Below are 16,650 nucleotides of genomic sequence, written 5' to 3'. Positions count from 1 at the left end.
AGTGGAGCAAGATGAAGCTGGAAACAAAAAGCACAGCAAAGCAATCACAAAATCAACAAAGGAAAAAGGTAAAAAAGCTGTAGAGGAGCAAGATGAAGCTGGAGAACAGCCTGCAGGTGAAGATGATGATTTTTTTTTTGTCAAACGGTATTCTCTTTATATATTTAGTGAACTTGATAATACAAGTTGTTAAGTACAAAAGTGGATATTCATCCTATTGTCCTCATGTATGCTTTCTTTGAGCCACAGAGGGAAGCTTTGCTTCCATATCACATTGGAAACAAGCTTGGTTGCAAATTGTGCCATTTGATGAGCACATCTATTTCCATCTCTCTTAATAAACAAAAAGGTACAGCATTGGAACATATCACATAGTTGTTTGATATCTTCCATTATTGTACCAATTGGGGCTTCCTCTCTACCTTTCGTATGGATTCTCTCAATGACAGCTTTGCAATTAGATTGCACCTCTATTTCTCGCCATCCTGCTTCCTTAGCCATCACCAGCCCCTGTCGGATTGCATCTGCCTCTTCTAGTTCAGCTCCACATCTACTATACTTCCTGATACCTCTAGCTTCTACAAGGTTTCCATGACTGTCCCTCGCTACCATTCCTAGCCCCGCTCCTGCTAATTTAATAGGAACGGCAGCATCAGTGTTGATTCTCACTATACCTGTATCTGGTGGCCTCCATTGGTGGTTGAGCAGTTCTGGCCTTGTTCCTGTTCTGTGCTTTGCCTCCTGCTCCGTCTGATAGTGATGCTAGTGATGCCAGATCTGATACTTTAAAAGAACTTGAGTGGTTGAAAGAGGGATTAGAAGGACCAGAAGCTGAGAATATTTTTGCAAACATAGCAAAGGCTAATGAAATAGAAAATCAACAGCAGCCAAAATGCACAACTGAAGAACCAGCAACAACAAAACAGACATATACATTGGAGGATCTGCTACCACCGGGATATGATAAGAACACTTTCGAAGAAGGGAAGAGTTCTAAAACTAATACTAATGAAGACTGGAATGAATTTGTTGTTGATGATGAAGAACTGCTTGACATTATGTGGGGAGATGATAAAAGAAATGGGAAAAGTAATGGCTATCGAGATTTTAATGTTGTAGTTGAGTTCACAAAATCAAGTTTTGAGTTGAAAGTTGTGGACAAATTTAAGAACTTACGGGCCTTTAGAGAAACACTTATGGAATGAAATGTCAGGGAAGACTATACCATTAAGTATAAAAAAAAATGAAAAACAAAAGTTATTGCCATGTACAAAAAAGGTTGTTCCGAGAGGATACGGGCAAGTCCAATTAAAAAAGAAAGCACTTTTCAAATCAAATCAATAAAGGGAGTGCATGTATGTGGAAGAGAATACAACAACCATCATGCAAATATTTGAGCAAAAAATATCTAGATAGGTTTAGGGATGAATCAAATTCTTCTATTGAAGGATTTGTCAAAACTGTGAGGAGAGAGATTATGGTTGACATAAGCATTAGATAGGCTTATAGAGCTAAAAAGTTGGCAAGAGAGGCACTACAAGGGAATGATATGAGACAGTATCATGTCTTTAGAGATTATGCTGCAACCTTGTTGATCTGAAATCCTGGTAGCCATATTATCCTGCAAATGGCTAGACTAGATGACAATGAGGTTGGGACATTTGAAAGAATGTACTGGAGTTTAAGTGCAATGAAGAATGGGTTTCTAGCTGGTTGTTGATCAATAATTGGATTAGATGGCTACTTTTTAAAAAGCTCATTTGGTGGACAGCTTTTGACAGCTATGGGTAGGGAAAATAATAACATGTTTCCCATGGCAATTACTGTAGTAGAAACTAAGAGATATGACTCATGGAAATGGTTTTGATGGAGTTGAAAACTGAATTTGGTGTTGGAAATAGAGCTTCATGGACATTCATATCTGATAGGCAAAAGCGGTTAGTGAGTCCAATTGATGATATGTTTCTTGAATCAGAGCATAAGTACAGCCTTCGCCATATATATCAAAACTTCAAACAAAAGTTCAAGAGCAAGGAGTTATAGGAGTATTTTTGGGCAGCTGCTTCTGCTGGGAACATTCATGACTTTAAGACAACAATGAATGAATTGGAAAGGGCTGATCCAAAGGTGAGATGAGCTATGAATGCAGCTGGTTGGTTAAGTAGGATTCCTGCACATTTATGGTCTAGGTCACACTTCAACTCCTCATGCAAGAGTGATATTCTTGTTAATAATTTGAATGAGTCGTTTAATTCCTACATACTTCCGGCAAGAGATTCTACAATCATCTCCATGTTTGAGTGGATAAGAAGAAAACTAATGCAGAGGCTAAATGTGAAAAAGAAAGGCATGCAAAAGTATCAAGGGAACCTCTGTCCAAACATACAAGAATGACTCGAAAGGGACAAGTTGAACAGTAGGTCCTACATAACTCATTATTCTCGAAATGTTGAGTATGAAGTGGACTGTGGGACTAGAGGATGTGTTGTTAATATAAGTCGTAGAACATGCACATGTGGACTATGGCAACTAACTGGGATTCCATGCCCATATTCTATTGCTACTATTCAAAGGGATAAATTAGAGCCTGAATTCTATGTTGATCCTTGTTATAGCAAAGAAGCATACTTGAGCACCTACAACTACACTATAGCTACAATGCCCTCTAAAGAGTATTGGGATTCAAAAGGAGTTGAATAGGTGAATCCTCCAAAATTAGAAACAACCTGGAAGGCCCAAGAAAGTGAGAAGAAGAGAAGTTGATGAAGTTAGAAGCGCTACATCTACGAGAAAAGGACTAGCTGTGCACTGTATGAAGTGTTTTAGGCCAGGACATAATTCTAAGACTTGTAAATTCCCAGTCCATCCAAAGTCCAAGTTTTATAAGGTAAATTGTAGTAGTTAATTTGTAATCAATGTTACCATCTCTTTTCTATTTTTTCTAAATCTGTAGTTAATTTGTTACTATTAAAATAGGCGCTTGGTAGAGCTAGTGATACTGGAAATGCAAGTAATGATGTTGCAAATGAAACAGATATTGCTAGAAATGCAACAAGTATTGGATCTGTCTCACAACAGGATTCAGTGTCATAGGTACTATTAATGATGCTGATTATTACTTTGTTAACTGCAATTTACTGACTTAAATCTATCTATTTATGTAGCCCTATGGAACTTCTGCTACTGAAGCAGTTTTAGATACTAGAAGATCAACTTCTGCTGTTGAACCTATTTTGGATACTAGAAGATCAACTAGAGTCAGAAAACTTGTACCAACAGTTGCAAGTGTGCTAGAAAATTTGAGGGCTAAGAGAGCTAAACGTGTTTGATGACCATTGGTGAAGGAGCTGAAATTGCTGAAATTAAACTATTTGTCTTCAATGCTTTTTGTTAATAGTTTGTTGCTGGACTTTTTGTTGAATCTCGGTGTCTGCTGGACTTTTTGATTAGGTACTTATGTAACTTATTTTGTTTTGTAAAAACTGGTTGATGTATTACTAGATTTTTGTGAACTTTTGGACAGCTATATTGTCAAATGAATCCAAAGTTCAAACTATGAGTACCAAAGCAAGTTATGCCAACTGGAAATCTTGTTTGCCCATTTATATCAATTGACTACCAAAATAGGTTCATTCATTCATTGAAGACAACAAAGTAATCCATTTGAAGACAACAGGTCCAGATTTACAGCATTTTCATTGCCATAATTCATCTGATATATTTTCACTTGAACATCAAAATGAGAAATGATAGCACAGATATAGCAAAACAAGCACCCACACAAATCTTCATGACTCCTAAGGTTTTTTCAATGTTTTTCATTTTCCTCAAATATAAACCACTATCCACGCGCAAGCCTTCCAAATCTGAACCATCAATACTGGATTCTCCACTAAAGATTTCTCTAGTTGTAACATTCAAATCACTAGTGTAATTTTGTCTTATTCTCCTTGTTGGATTGCACCATGAGAAAAATTCACAAGTTTTTGTCGCACAAACAAAATATAGCCTTCCTTTTGAAGGTTTGTTGGATTCAACAATGTTTACCACTGTTTTCCTCCCACATGCACAATGCAGGTATTGGTACCTTAGATCTTGAGTGCTTCCACCAGCACTGCTTGAGCATGACATCTAGAGTTTATTGAAAAAAAAATTAATAATCCATTCAAGTTATATCTCAAGAAAAAGGAAATGACTGCACCTTGATATTATAATTCACCTTTAGATCTCCTTCTTTCTAAATCTTGGTTTGGTTTCTTCAGTAAATGTATTGCCTTCACTAAGATTCAATGGAAAGTGTACTTTCATTTCATGGAAAGAGATAAGGAGTACAGATCTGAGGCTTTATTGGGTGAGTTAAAGTGGTCAGGAGTAATATGGGAATATTTCTTAATGCTACCAGTAGTACAATCACATATATAGCATTTTTAAGCCACTAATCGTCACGATGGGTGCTTTCCAACTGCTTGACACTTCAACCCAAATCACAAGGGGTTTATGTATAGCTTTTAAAATCATTTTTTGGTTAAGTGGTTTTTCTGGAAACCGTAGGGGGATAAAATGTAATTTGCCCTTTTTTTTCCATTGACTTGGCATAAAAAAGGCCTCCAATGTTTTCAGAAATTAACGGTTTGTTGAAATTGATTATGCATCTCTCCATTTTGTAAACAAGTTTCTTAGCATCCCAAAACTGTAGGGACAAAATGCCTATAATGATCTCGGAAAAAATTGAGACAGAAAGAAGGTGCATTTTTGAACACTAGATATTCGTAGAAAGTTGAGATGAAGTTCATAATCTATGAATAGAGGTGTTTCCATTATGTAACATAATAGGTAATAGATGCAAATCTTTATTATGCGAGTGTAAATAAGAAATTTTGAGTTTAAGTTCTCTCGCTTATAGGAAAAAATAAAGATAATAAATCTAAAGAACTTTAGAAGAAACCTTGAATACACTCAAGGAAACGTTGATGAATTAAAGTGACAAAGTGTTTATTGTGATAAAGTATATCAAAAGCTTGACAAGAATGAAATACAACCACCCTAAATTGTACATGCAAAAAAGCTAGTAAGCTGGTAGAAAAGTATTAGAAAAAGTTAAATAATAACTTAAGAGAACTATTTATTAATTACGAAATACTAAGAAAACTTCTCATGCAGCCAACATAGCATCATGCCCGAAGACAAACTTCGCATGCAACCGACAACGGATCCGGTTGAAAACCAAATTGTCACGTATAAAAGTAGGAAATAATAATAAAAACAAATTAAAATATTTAAACAGAATTATGATGACTATCCAAATTATGGACCCTAAAGAGTTTTGGGCAACTATATGGAGGGGCATAGGCTTAGGGTGTTTTGACAAAATTCAAGTCTGAAAACTAAAATATAAAATTTGAAGTTTGAATTCATTAATTTGAAGTTTGAAGTTTGAATTCATTTGAGCTTACATCACATTAATGATAATTGAATAACTTATCTATTATTTTTTGAAATTAAGTTTTGTCTAAAAAATTCAGTGCTATTTAATTAATTCAAATGCTCTATTTTTTGTTATCAAATGCAATTAAACATATCATTTGAACCCATTAATTCAGATGTTCTATTTTTTGGGTTCCTTGTTCTACATCAGATCATCGAACACCTTTTTGGTGAAAATCATTAATCAGTCTGACTTCTAAAATGTCAATTTTAGGCTTTATAGACACCGTTTACGCATAATGAACTAATCGTAATATTATTGTTACTTGCATGGTACCAACTACAGAGGAAGGAAGGAGATCATAGGGTGACCTGCATTCCAAGAGTCCCATCGATTCGAATTGCAGATTTTCCTAGGGAACTATTCGACCATGGTGAAAGTCAGATTATGGCCGGCGAGCTCTAGAAGTTATTCCTGTGGCAGCCAAGGCAGATTTATCTTCTATTGAGCTGTGCCTATGAACTGGAGTCCCAACTCCAAAGTCATAGACAGTCTCTAGGCAGAATTGCCTAATCCCATTTACTCCGTAGGCCTAGCAATGCCTTCTTTCAAGATGAAAAACAGCAGCAACAACAACTATATTGCATGGTTAGATGCTCAACCTAGCTAGAGCCTCCGTATTGTACATTGCTCAAGGGAGCTTTCTATCTGCATCCGACGAGCAGTTGGCTGAGATAATTGCTGGAGTTCTTGACAGTGGAATTAGATTCTTTTGGGCGGCAGCCCGCGAAGACATATCTATGTTTCAAGCAAGTTGTGGTGATACTGGTAAAGGACTAGTTGTGCCTTGGTGCGACCAACTGAAAGTATTGTACCACTCACCCCTCAATAGGTGGAATCTGATCTCATTGCGGGTGGAATTCTGCTAAAGAAAGTGCATTTGCTGGCGTTCCAATACTTACATTCCCATCAGCATGGGATCAGTACACAGACAGCAAGCAGATCGTGGAAAACTGGAAAATTGGTTGGAGGGTAAAGAGAGACGATGGAGTTATGGTGAGAACTGAGAAGAGAAGAAATTTCCAGGATTTTGAAGAGATTTATGGACTTGGAATGTGATGAAGGGAAAGAAATTAGGAGAAGAGCCCAACGAATCAGGGAGATCTGCCAACAGGCAACAGCAGAAGGTGGATCTTCTGAACTTGAGATTAAAGCTTTCCTCGAGGACATAGCAAAATTCTCAAAGTTCTTAGGACGCAATTGCAGATTCTTTTTTATTTCATCTCAGGATCATAATATGACCACTGTACGATAGTGAAAAGCAACAATCTTGCAAAAGATTAGAAAGCTAAGAACATATAGACAAAGCTTAAACTAGAGATCATATAGATTGCAGAAGTCCTGGATAGAAAACACTATGAGTTAAAATCGACCTCCTCCTCCTCATTCTGCCATACACCGACCAAAAATCACTGAATTTGCTAATTTCACGAACTTATCACTTCAAATCATGCTTTGATAAATCAAAACTACTGAATTCTACAAGAAGACAAGAACATATAATTTGTAATTAAATATTAAAATTACTTTTGAACTTGATAATTTAGAAGTTCTGAATAGCAAGCAAACTTAATCTCCAAATACATAGGCTGTTGCAAAGCATGCGACTTTTCATTATTCAGAAGTCATCTTTTTACCAGGAATCTGATTTATTAAATCATTTATAACAGCATCGACTAGAAAACTATTCTATTCACTAACAGATTACGTAACAAGCAAGAAACTTGGATAAAAAGTCTTACCCAAAAAAAAAAAAAATTAAATGCCAGCCACACAGCAATATTTAATAAAGTAAAATTGTAAATGGGAATTTAAATTTGATGTTCTTTGCCGAATAAAAATCAGCAGAATATCTAGCTCATACAAAACTAGTCAAAATTGCCCGAAGAATTACCTCTTTGATTGGCCCAAAGAGGAAAAAAAAAAACTCAACAGTCAAAAATTAACCAAAGAGGTAACCCTTTCAGATGAAGGAAATATTAAAATTGATATTGCTGCCAAGAGGAAGAAGAAGGGTTGTAAGTTAAGGGCTGCGGTGAATGGTATTCAGGTCCAAAAGCTTGCAGTGGCAGTGGACACAACTGAGGCAGACTGCCTTCATCAAACCGGTGAGGCGCAAGCGTAGTGGATTGCATCGATGGTCCTGCAGAGAAATTCATGCCTTGCATCAATGGTAATCCAGATAAATTCATGCCCTGAATCAATGGTAATTGAGGGAAATTCATGACTTGCAATTGAGGCATCACGCTCAACATTCCAGTTTGATAATTACTGCTGTCAAACCAGGGAAATTGATGAGGGAATTGAACGTTGGGAAATTGAACATTATGGATTCCTAAGTTGGATAAATTGATTCCACCGTCAAAATTATTAGAACTGTTGAAGTTGAACTGCATAGGAACATGTTGGACAATCTCCTGATTAGCTGATGCTCCTCCCAATAATCCCATCTCAGAATTGTCTGAAGAATCACCAAATATTTGTGGGTTTTCAAACAAATTTTGTTTGAACATCGTTTCCAAAGAGGGGGCACTCTGTTCTGGTGCTGCACCTAATTGGGGTTTTCCAGTGCCTTGGGAATCTGATGCTTCTCCCACCTCCGGCACGTTCCATAATTCAGTAAAATACTTCTCGTGCAGTGTTTCTTCTTCACCATAAAAATAAGCAACTTCTTTACCCTTATTTTCACTCAAGAAACCCTTTTTCTTCTCCAAAGATTCAAGCTTTGAATTAATCACTTTTACAATATCTTCAGCAAAGGCCTTTGATGAACTATTTTCCCCCTTCTCCTCTTGTTTTCTGCAGCCGTTGTTGGAACCAAAATCTTCATCAATCTTAGCCTTTTCTGCCGCATTATCAACAGCCTTTCCAACCTTGACACTTGATTCAGAGAACCTCTTGATCTGGCAGCCTTTCTTGGCAGCCAAATCTTTGTACATGGCTATGATTTGTCGCACATCATCAGGGTTTCTAGGCCAAGTCTCAACCTGCCCACTTGGTCCAACAACAACGATGCAAGCCTTGATACCACACAACACAGATAGTTCCATTGTCTTCTTCTTAATACACTCTTTTCTTTTCTTGCAAGACAAGCTTTCAACTTTGGTGCCATGCTTCGTTTTCTTGGAACACGAGCTTTCGGCCTTGGTGGCCTGCTTGTCTTCGTTCATCATGGAATTGTGCTCTAGGTTAGTGCTGGCCACCATGGCTGTTGCTTGCTTTCTAATATTAGTAATTGTCACTTGAGCAACGGCTAAACCTGGGACATAAATAAGGTGACAAAGAGTGTAGTTTCCTAAAGTGAAGTAACAGGAATTTTTAGGAAATTTTAATGAGCTTTCAGGCAATATTTTTTCTTTCCTGCTATAGAAACTTGACAAAATTCCATTGTCCCTTCATCCTTGAAAAATTTTTCTTTTTACTCTAAGCCTTTCAATATTTTTTATGATATTTTTAGGTTGATTTACTATATTTAACTTCTTATTGGATGTTTTGAGTACTACGTATTATTCTCTTACAACTTTATTTTTTGTCTCAAGAAAATTCTCTTAACAGACATTATGGATGCTGAATATTACCTATTATTTCCTCAGAACTTTATTTGTTGTCTCAAGAATTAAAAAAAAAAAACTTAATAAACATTTTGAGTCATATAACTGCCTTATTATGTTTTGCACAATTTGACTCTTGCTATTATTTTGTTGAAATCACAAATTGTGGTGAGAAAGAACTTACAAGTACAGAAATTGGGTTTAAAATCTTTTATTTTGATTTGCTATTAGATACTAAGACTGAATAGTTAAGCCAAACAAGAATAAAAGAAATTGACGTGGATCGTAATTTTAAAATGACACAAGTAGAATAACAATTTCCTATGAATAAGTTCCTCCCGTCCTCCCCTTCAACCACCAAAAATTCAGAGTCCACCATCACATAAAGAATATGCTCGATGAATTACTGCTTTCATGTGGAATATGTTAACGTTTCTTCTGTTCATAAATGCAAATGAGCACGTAAGGTTAGGAGGAGCAAAAAGATGTAAAAGGACTAGTGAATCCATGCACTATTTATGTCAAACTTCTACCCAATATAGAACAACTATAAGTACTCTCCACATTGACAAGCATTCAGCCAATGACCGACACTATTTTAGTTGCATTCTTACAATGGAGAGATTTGGACTATAGTGTTCCCATTTGTCAAAAACCAGATGTTCACTAATTTAGCATCTGAACTTGACAAGTGATCAGAAAGCTGAATGACAATAAGCATGAATATCTGAACTTTTAGTATAACTAAAATCCTGTAACAAATTATGATTAACATCTGCATCTGATGTACTGGGATCACAGTGCAATTCATTCAGCATAATCATAATTAATGTTGTTAAAGGCACCTTCAGCATTGCAACTCCTCTGTACGGGATTTCTGCAATTTTCTCCAGTGAGAAAGTACCTCACAAGAACAACACTACTGCAGCTGAATTTTAAGACCATCTTTCCCACTTTTCTCTGCCACCCTGGCAGAGTTGAGTTTCCTATCAGCTTTCAGAGACAACTCTGCCTGGGATGTTTTGAACAGAATCAAACTCTTTCTTTTGTATTGCCAATTCTAAAATCTTCTCTTAAAGTCTCAAGTTTCTGCACTTCTCCAGCTTTTACCCTTTCAAATCAACCCGATCTGCCCCTACTTCCATTTGATTCAGAATCAAATTAAGCTATTTAATATGACTCTACCCTTGAAAAGCAATATTTTCAAGTTTTTCACCAACAAAATTTCGAATAGTAGCAAATTTGTTTTGTGCCAATTCTACCTTTTGCAAAAGCTCTAGGATCAATTTTTCTTTTTCATCCAGTTTCTTAAACCTCTTCTCAACCCACTTTCTCCTTGAAATGAGTTCTTCAGAATTTTTACTTGCTGATTCTTGAACAGGCTTCAAGTCCGTCTCCCCAGACTCAAGTTCACCGAAGAATCCACTGACAGAATTCTGGATCATTTTTACATGGCCTTCAAAATCCTTCCATTCAAGCATCACGAAATCCATCACGCTTTGGAGGTTGTTTTTCTTTTCTTCAATGAGCTCCACAGCATCAATCTTATCCACAACACCAATAATCTCAGTTGGACTACTTTCTACTGAGAGGGGAGATTTTACTGACACCTCTATTTCTTGGTTATTGCCCACTTGCAGATCCATCTGGTGCGTTTTCAGTGCTGACAAGTTTACACCATCATCAGTTGGAACAGGTGCATATACAGTTGCTTCAGCATTTGGTAGCGAAGCATCCTCTCCCAGAATTTCTTGTACATGCACTGGCAAATCACCTAGCAGTCTCAACTCATGTTTTCTCAAATCTTCTCCATTCTTTTGCGAGCTTTTCTCTGTGAATGTCAAATCTTCTTCTTCTTCTCCTCCTTCAGGGATAAATGTGAGCACATCTTCAGCTGTTTCTTTAAATGGTATTTCAGTATCCAAATTATTATTCACCCATTTTTGCACACCCAGCTCATTTTCATTCTCAAACTGATTAAATGACTGCTGCTGAACCAATGATTTCCCAGCCCTGGCTCTTTTCACTCCCACAGTTAATTTGCTCCTTCTGTTCCCATTCAATAAAATATCCTCTGATCTACTACAATCATGATGCACCGCTGTGCTACTTTTACCACAGAGAAGTTCACCCACATTTACTACCCTGCTTTGGAAGGTCAGAGGTACATTGGATATTGCAGCAAGCACAGCCTGAACAAGTAATATTCATATCTCAGCATTCAAAACTGAAAATTTTCTAGCTACTAAAAACATCAGCATGTCTTGCTGACATGCTAACATAAGATTCAATTACAGCATAGATTTCTTGTTATCTCATATCAACTCACAAGACTATCATCACAAGAAATCATAATCAAAGGGTTTCAAACAGAAACTAGGATGTATATATTATAATACCGCAACATCTACAAAGCCGCTGTTTGCTAATCTGACAAATAGCTCATCACGCAAATCAACGACATCATGGCATGTGTTGACATTATCATCAAACTGTGCCTCAACCTGTAATGCATCAACTGTAACAGTTAACAACATAGAAATGATAATCTCAAACAAGCTTTATTTGATTGCAGAAGACATATGACTATGCAATTACTTACTACCTTTCCAAAACCGTACTGCCTGTGGGTATTCATCTCTATGTTAATTCTTTCCTGGATTACACTATCAGTCCACGCCTTCACACGTGGCATTGTCCTAGGTACATGGTGATTTAGGATGCTAACACGGTCCAGATAGAATACCTATCAAACATATTACTATTAGCATACCGTCCAACCAATAACATATGAATTATGAAAAGCAAATTGCAAATTAAACATTTTCCTATTAATTAATTGCATCAACTGTAGAATTGACAACACTTGCCATCAAGAAAAAAATACATCCTCCAACATATTTTCTTCTTTTTAGCTGGAAATCTTGTAACTGCGAGCATAGCTTGATGCGAACGTACTCTGCCCAATTCATATTTCTAATTTCTTCAACTGAATGCAAACATCTCCAGAGTTTCGTAGTATGTTCAGCCCTTTTGCTTGGGGCCAGCAAGCATCCACACACAAATATCACAAACTTCTTCTTAAATTCTTCCCCTGATTCCATACTAATCAACTCCTCAAGAAGATCAATCCATTTGTACCTTCTTGGAATAATACCTACCTCCTCTTCTGATGCATCCTCATCTTCTTTTGGAATCGGCCCATTACCGGGAATCCCTAGTGTGATTTCTACGTCACGTGCTGTGACCTGTAGGATCTGTCCTCCATCCAACTGAATATGGCATTGGGTGGGATTGAAATGTTGGATCAACCATGTAAGCAAACAGGATGGCATTGAATGGCATTGTATCTCTAATAGGCCACCAAAGCCTATCTCTCTGATTGCTTCCTTTTTGATGTCATCTAGTTTAGAAACCAGTTTCAACAACTGGCACGGTGAGGATCGGATGGTAATTTCCTACATATAATTTAACAAATGTTTATCACTCTCTGTATTTAATCAGACAATGCCAAAACAATTTACATATACCATATGATCAATGCAATTAAAATTACAACTTCTTACTCGCTTGGCTCTGTCAAAACTGGTACTCTTGCCTAGTTTTTCGATGCTTTCTTTGTAAATCTGCAAGTCCTCTTTATATTTATTCATCAATTGTGCCTTCTCAGCCTCACTAAGTTTTTCCCATGCTTGTTTGGCACTTGCATTCCCCTGTTTAGAACCGTAAATTATGGAGATTCATTATGAATCATTCCACATATAAGATCTCTTAGTCATAGCATTAACCAGATGATTTTATACATAGCTTCCATATAGTTTTTCATTACATGCAACCCCAAAACCAAATTACCTTGCTACCGCAAACTCCAGCTCCATTTTGACCTTTGAGATTCTCAAAATGCTGCTTCCTGTCCATCGAAACAGTACCTATCAGCATCAGTTTATGATATTTTTGTTTCGGTAAACATAGCCACCAATGGCATACAAATCCTAATCACCTAAACAGAATAAATGGATGGATTGGTCGCTTGGGCTTGGTGATATCTTGGTCTTCCTCTCCCCTTCTAGTCCTCTGTTGACCTTTTTCATGAAATTCCTTTAGCTTTCTTTTGCGTGGCATGTTGCATATCCTTCAATATTAAACGCTGTCAACATATTACCAAAGTATTAACATCATTACTTTCCATGCGTATGTAACTGCAAATAACTGTCAATCATCAATCTAAATATGCCCATCATCAGATACAAGTATTCTACCACCTTAAGATAAATATACAAATAACTATTCAACAGATCGTATTAGAGAATTCATAGGTATGTAATGGTCCACCACCATATGTGACTCATGCTATGTATCTTTCAGCCAATTTGGCACTTTCATTTTGTTATTCTAAGACACAAATTTTTGTATATGCTATTCTTATCCTCATTCAAGGAAACACAGCCTACCTGCTAACTCAATCACTTTTTAATCAGCATAACTGTGTTGAAAAGAATATGTAAATTTTCACATGACAGATGTACAATTCCAACTGATATTCTACATTCTCAAACTACATTTTGTCCTTCCTCAATATTAAACACTGTCAACAAAATTACAACAGTATTAACATATGTAACTGCAAATTACTATCAACCATCAATATAAATTTGCCTATCATCAAATACAAGTAGTCTACCACCTTAAAAAAACATCTTCAACAAATTGTATAAGAGAATAGATATGTATTGGTCCACCATATGTGACTCATGCTATGCATCTTTCTGCAAATTTGGCACTTCCATTTTGTTATTCCAAGACTCAAATTTTTGTATATGATATTCTTATCCTCATTCAAGGAAACACAGCCTACCTATTAACTGAATCACTCTCTAGTCAGTATAACAATGTTGAAAAGAATATGTAAATTTTCACATAACAGATGTACACTTTCAACTGATATTCTACATTCTCAAACTACATGTTTGCAAAAACACCAGCTAATATAATGTACAATCAGCATTCTCTATTACGTCTGAATTTAGTTTATTCATTGAAAGGAAGGATACTGATTCATATAAGTTAGGAAAATTTCTCGAACACATTCATCCCGTTACCAATCCTCACAACACTAAAAATACACCATTAGACAGTGAGAGTATGGCCTTTTGGGACCAATCACATGTTGTATGATTTCATCTACTGGATATATTTTAACATATATTCTTAGCATGCCGTTATCCAAAAAAGACATTTTAAATTCACAATTAACCATTGTATATTTTTTGAACTGATATTGTCCATCCCCAAACTTCAAAGATTTTTTCGAAGTTCTTGAACAGCTACTGTTGGATTAAAAAATCACATACTTCAACCACACCAAAAAAACAATTTCAGCAGAGCAGATATACAAAGGCAGAAAAAAAAAGTAAAAATCTGAAATATGCCAAAAACCTTCTCTGGATTAGAGATTTAACACCCACGTACAAATTCAATCCACCAGAATATGCAATTTCTTGATTACTAAAGTATCAGGTCATTTCGCGATTACTATCTCTTACCTTGCCAAAAACACGACGATCACAATTCTGCAACTGAACAATTGATTGCTGACCGGGTTTTGCTTGTATGGATTGATGATCACCAGATTAGTCCGCAGATTTTAGGATCAATTGGCTGGCAAGCGTGAGATGGGTTTTTAGTTTTCTTTCGAGGGTTGCTTCTAACTTTCAGAGAAATGGTGAGATTTTGGCAGATTGGTACGATTCATGGCATGAAAGACTTCTGCCGGTGAAGGTTGAGGTGAAGGGGAATATTAGTACGAGGATAGCCGACTAATAAGACCTTAACGTGTAATTTTTTTTATTTTTTTTATTTTTTTTGTCGATACAGGGTGTTCGGGTCAATCCTTACCGGGCCTGATTAATTCCTTGCGATCCGAACCCGACGCTCCAACTCGGCCCGAACACTTTAACGTGTAATTGAGTAGTTGTACTTTTGATTGAATTCTTGGAGTCTTACACATTAGACCTCTTTTGGAAATGGGGCAGGTGCAACCGTCCCTGAGCGGTTAATGGCCATGATTTGGCCTCAAAATTTTGTGCGGCTGAGATTACAAGTTGTAACTCGATTTTCACGCCATGTGTGGGTCCCACAAAAATTTGCTCTAAAGTTACGTAATGTGTAAAAAAAGTTACACGATGTACAAAGAAAGTTACGCGCAGTTAGAGGTGTCAAAATGGGTGACTTGGACGGGTTTGGGTTGGATAAAATGGGTAATGGGTATAAGTGAGTCAACCCATTTATACCCATTTAATTAGATGGGTATAAATGGGTAAGTCAAAAAATGAATTGGGTAACCCAATTACCCATTTATAACCCATTTATTTTAATTTTTTGTAAATTCATTTAAATTCATTTTTGTAAACTAAGTTATCAATTTATACCGCTCTTTGTACCCATCATTAGTTTTAAATATTTACTTATAATGTTCAATAAGTCTAATTACCAAATTTTTTTGATTTATACTCTATTTCACAAAATTACATATTATTTAATAATTGAATAATAAAAATATAAAAATTTGTACTAAGTATTATAAAAGTTAATATAAAAATTTAATCAAAAAATTTTTAACCCCTAACATTTTTTCCATATATAAATTTAAAATTTCATTTTAGAAAGATAAGAAAAGAGGCTCAAATTTATCATAAATTGGTAATGCCGAAAAATGAGCAAGTTAACAAACTAAGAGAAAACAAAATAATAAAATAAAACCAACAAATAATAATAATAATGAAACAAAAGTAGTTAACATCATGACAAAATGAAAAATTTGAAAAAAAAATGGGTGAGGGAAAAGAAGAGATTTAGGGGAAGAGAATTTTAAATGGGTTAATTGGGTTTGATGGGTTACCCAATAATACCCATTTAATAAATGGGTATTATTGGGTAACCCATTTATACCCATATACAAAAATTTAAGATACCCATACCCATCTATTCATGAATGGGTATGGGTAAATTTAGTTAAGTGGGTTGATTTGCCACCTCTACGCGCAGTTAATAATGGCCAAAACTGCCTGGGACGGTTGCACCCGTGCCCCGAGTCCACCTCTTTTGGACCGTTGATGAGGTCAGCATCTAATGGCTCTTAATAAGTCGCCTTTGTTCAGTTTTTTTGTTGTTGTTCTTGATCAGTATTGGACATTTACGTACTACCTCAGTCTTATCGAAAGTAGGCCTGTCAAAAGGCCAATCCGAGCTTGGCTTTAACAGGTTCAAATCCGACTCATATAGTAGTATTACTTTCGAATTTCGAGTAATGAGGTTTGGATCGATAAATGTGAGATTGATATTTGCCTCACAAAATATTCGGCCCGTGAGACTTATTCGAATTTAGTACAAACTTATTTATTGCTCTTTAATTTTTTTAATATAATTACATTAACTATTAAGTTCTAAACTTAATTTAACATCCATAAGACCATAAAATTAAAATTATATGCAAATCAAGTTCATTAAAAAGTACATAAATCAAGAAAATTTTGATAATAATATATTCAATTAGTTCAAAGTATATGAAAAATAATAATAAAACATGATCGACAGTCACTATATTTTCAAGGGATA

At 35.9% G+C, this 16,650-nt stretch overlaps 2 protein-coding genes and 1 pseudogene across 3 annotated transcripts; 1 reads left to right on the top strand and 2 right to left on the bottom strand.

The window, feature by feature from the left end:
• The first annotated feature begins 2,097 nt into the window (after positions 1-2,097).
• Positions 2,098-6,740, top strand: LOC140036426 (UDP-glycosyltransferase 87A1-like; annotated as a pseudogene).
• A 555-nt stretch (positions 6,741-7,295) lies between these two features.
• Positions 7,296-9,006, bottom strand: LOC113729340 (uncharacterized). Its single transcript, XM_027253648.2, has one exon. It carries the CDS (start codon positions 8,689-8,691, stop codon positions 7,465-7,467), a length of 1,227 nt encoding a protein of 408 aa, XP_027109449.1. The 5' UTR covers positions 8,692-9,006; the 3' UTR covers positions 7,296-7,464.
• Positions 9,007-9,522: 516 nt separating this feature from the next.
• On the bottom strand, positions 9,523-14,817 carry LOC113732723 (uncharacterized). 2 transcript variants are annotated; one of them, XM_027258661.2, is made up of 8 exons: positions 14,580-14,817; positions 13,037-13,183; positions 12,889-12,946; positions 12,603-12,749; positions 11,907-12,494; positions 11,642-11,782; positions 11,436-11,540; positions 9,523-11,228 (listed from the first exon to the last, which is right to left on the bottom strand). In XM_027258661.2, exons 2-8 carry the CDS (start codon positions 13,156-13,158, stop codon positions 10,218-10,220), a joined length of 2,172 nt encoding a protein of 723 aa, XP_027114462.1. In that variant the 5' UTR covers positions 13,159-13,183; positions 14,580-14,817; the 3' UTR covers positions 9,523-10,217. The 2 variants fall into 2 exon arrangements, with proteins under 2 accessions (XP_027114462.1, XP_027114463.1); XM_027258662.2 differs by having other exon boundaries at positions 9,983-11,228; positions 13,037-13,168; positions 14,580-14,717.
• Between the last annotated feature and the right edge of the window lie 1,833 nt (positions 14,818-16,650).

This window comes from Coffea arabica, chromosome 2e (genome assembly GCF_036785885.1).
Source record: "Coffea arabica cultivar ET-39 chromosome 2e, Coffea Arabica ET-39 HiFi, whole genome shotgun sequence".
NCBI lineage: Eukaryota > Viridiplantae > Streptophyta > Magnoliopsida > Gentianales > Rubiaceae > Coffea > Coffea arabica.
This window is presented reverse-complemented; position numbering and strand designations above follow the sequence as displayed.

What these genes read in the sequence shown, in the direction of transcription:
- LOC113729340 (XM_027253648.2), bottom strand. Translation starts at nt 8,691, where the DNA reads ATGGTGGCCAGCACTAACCTAGAGCACAATTCCATGATGAACGAAGAC.
- LOC113732723 (XM_027258661.2), bottom strand. Translation starts at nt 13,158, where the DNA reads ATGCCACGCAAAAGAAAGCTAAAGGAATTTCATGAAAAAGGTCAACAG. An exon ending in GATGTATTTTTTTCTTGATG is followed by an intron (nt 11,783 to 11,906) that starts GCAAGTGTTGTC and finishes TATGTTTGATAG; the next exon opens with GTATTCTATCTGGACCGTGT. An exon ending in GCGGCTTTGTAGATGTTGCG is followed by an intron (nt 11,229 to 11,435) that starts GTATTATAATAT and finishes TTACTTGTTCAG; the next exon opens with GCTGTGCTTGCTGCAATATC.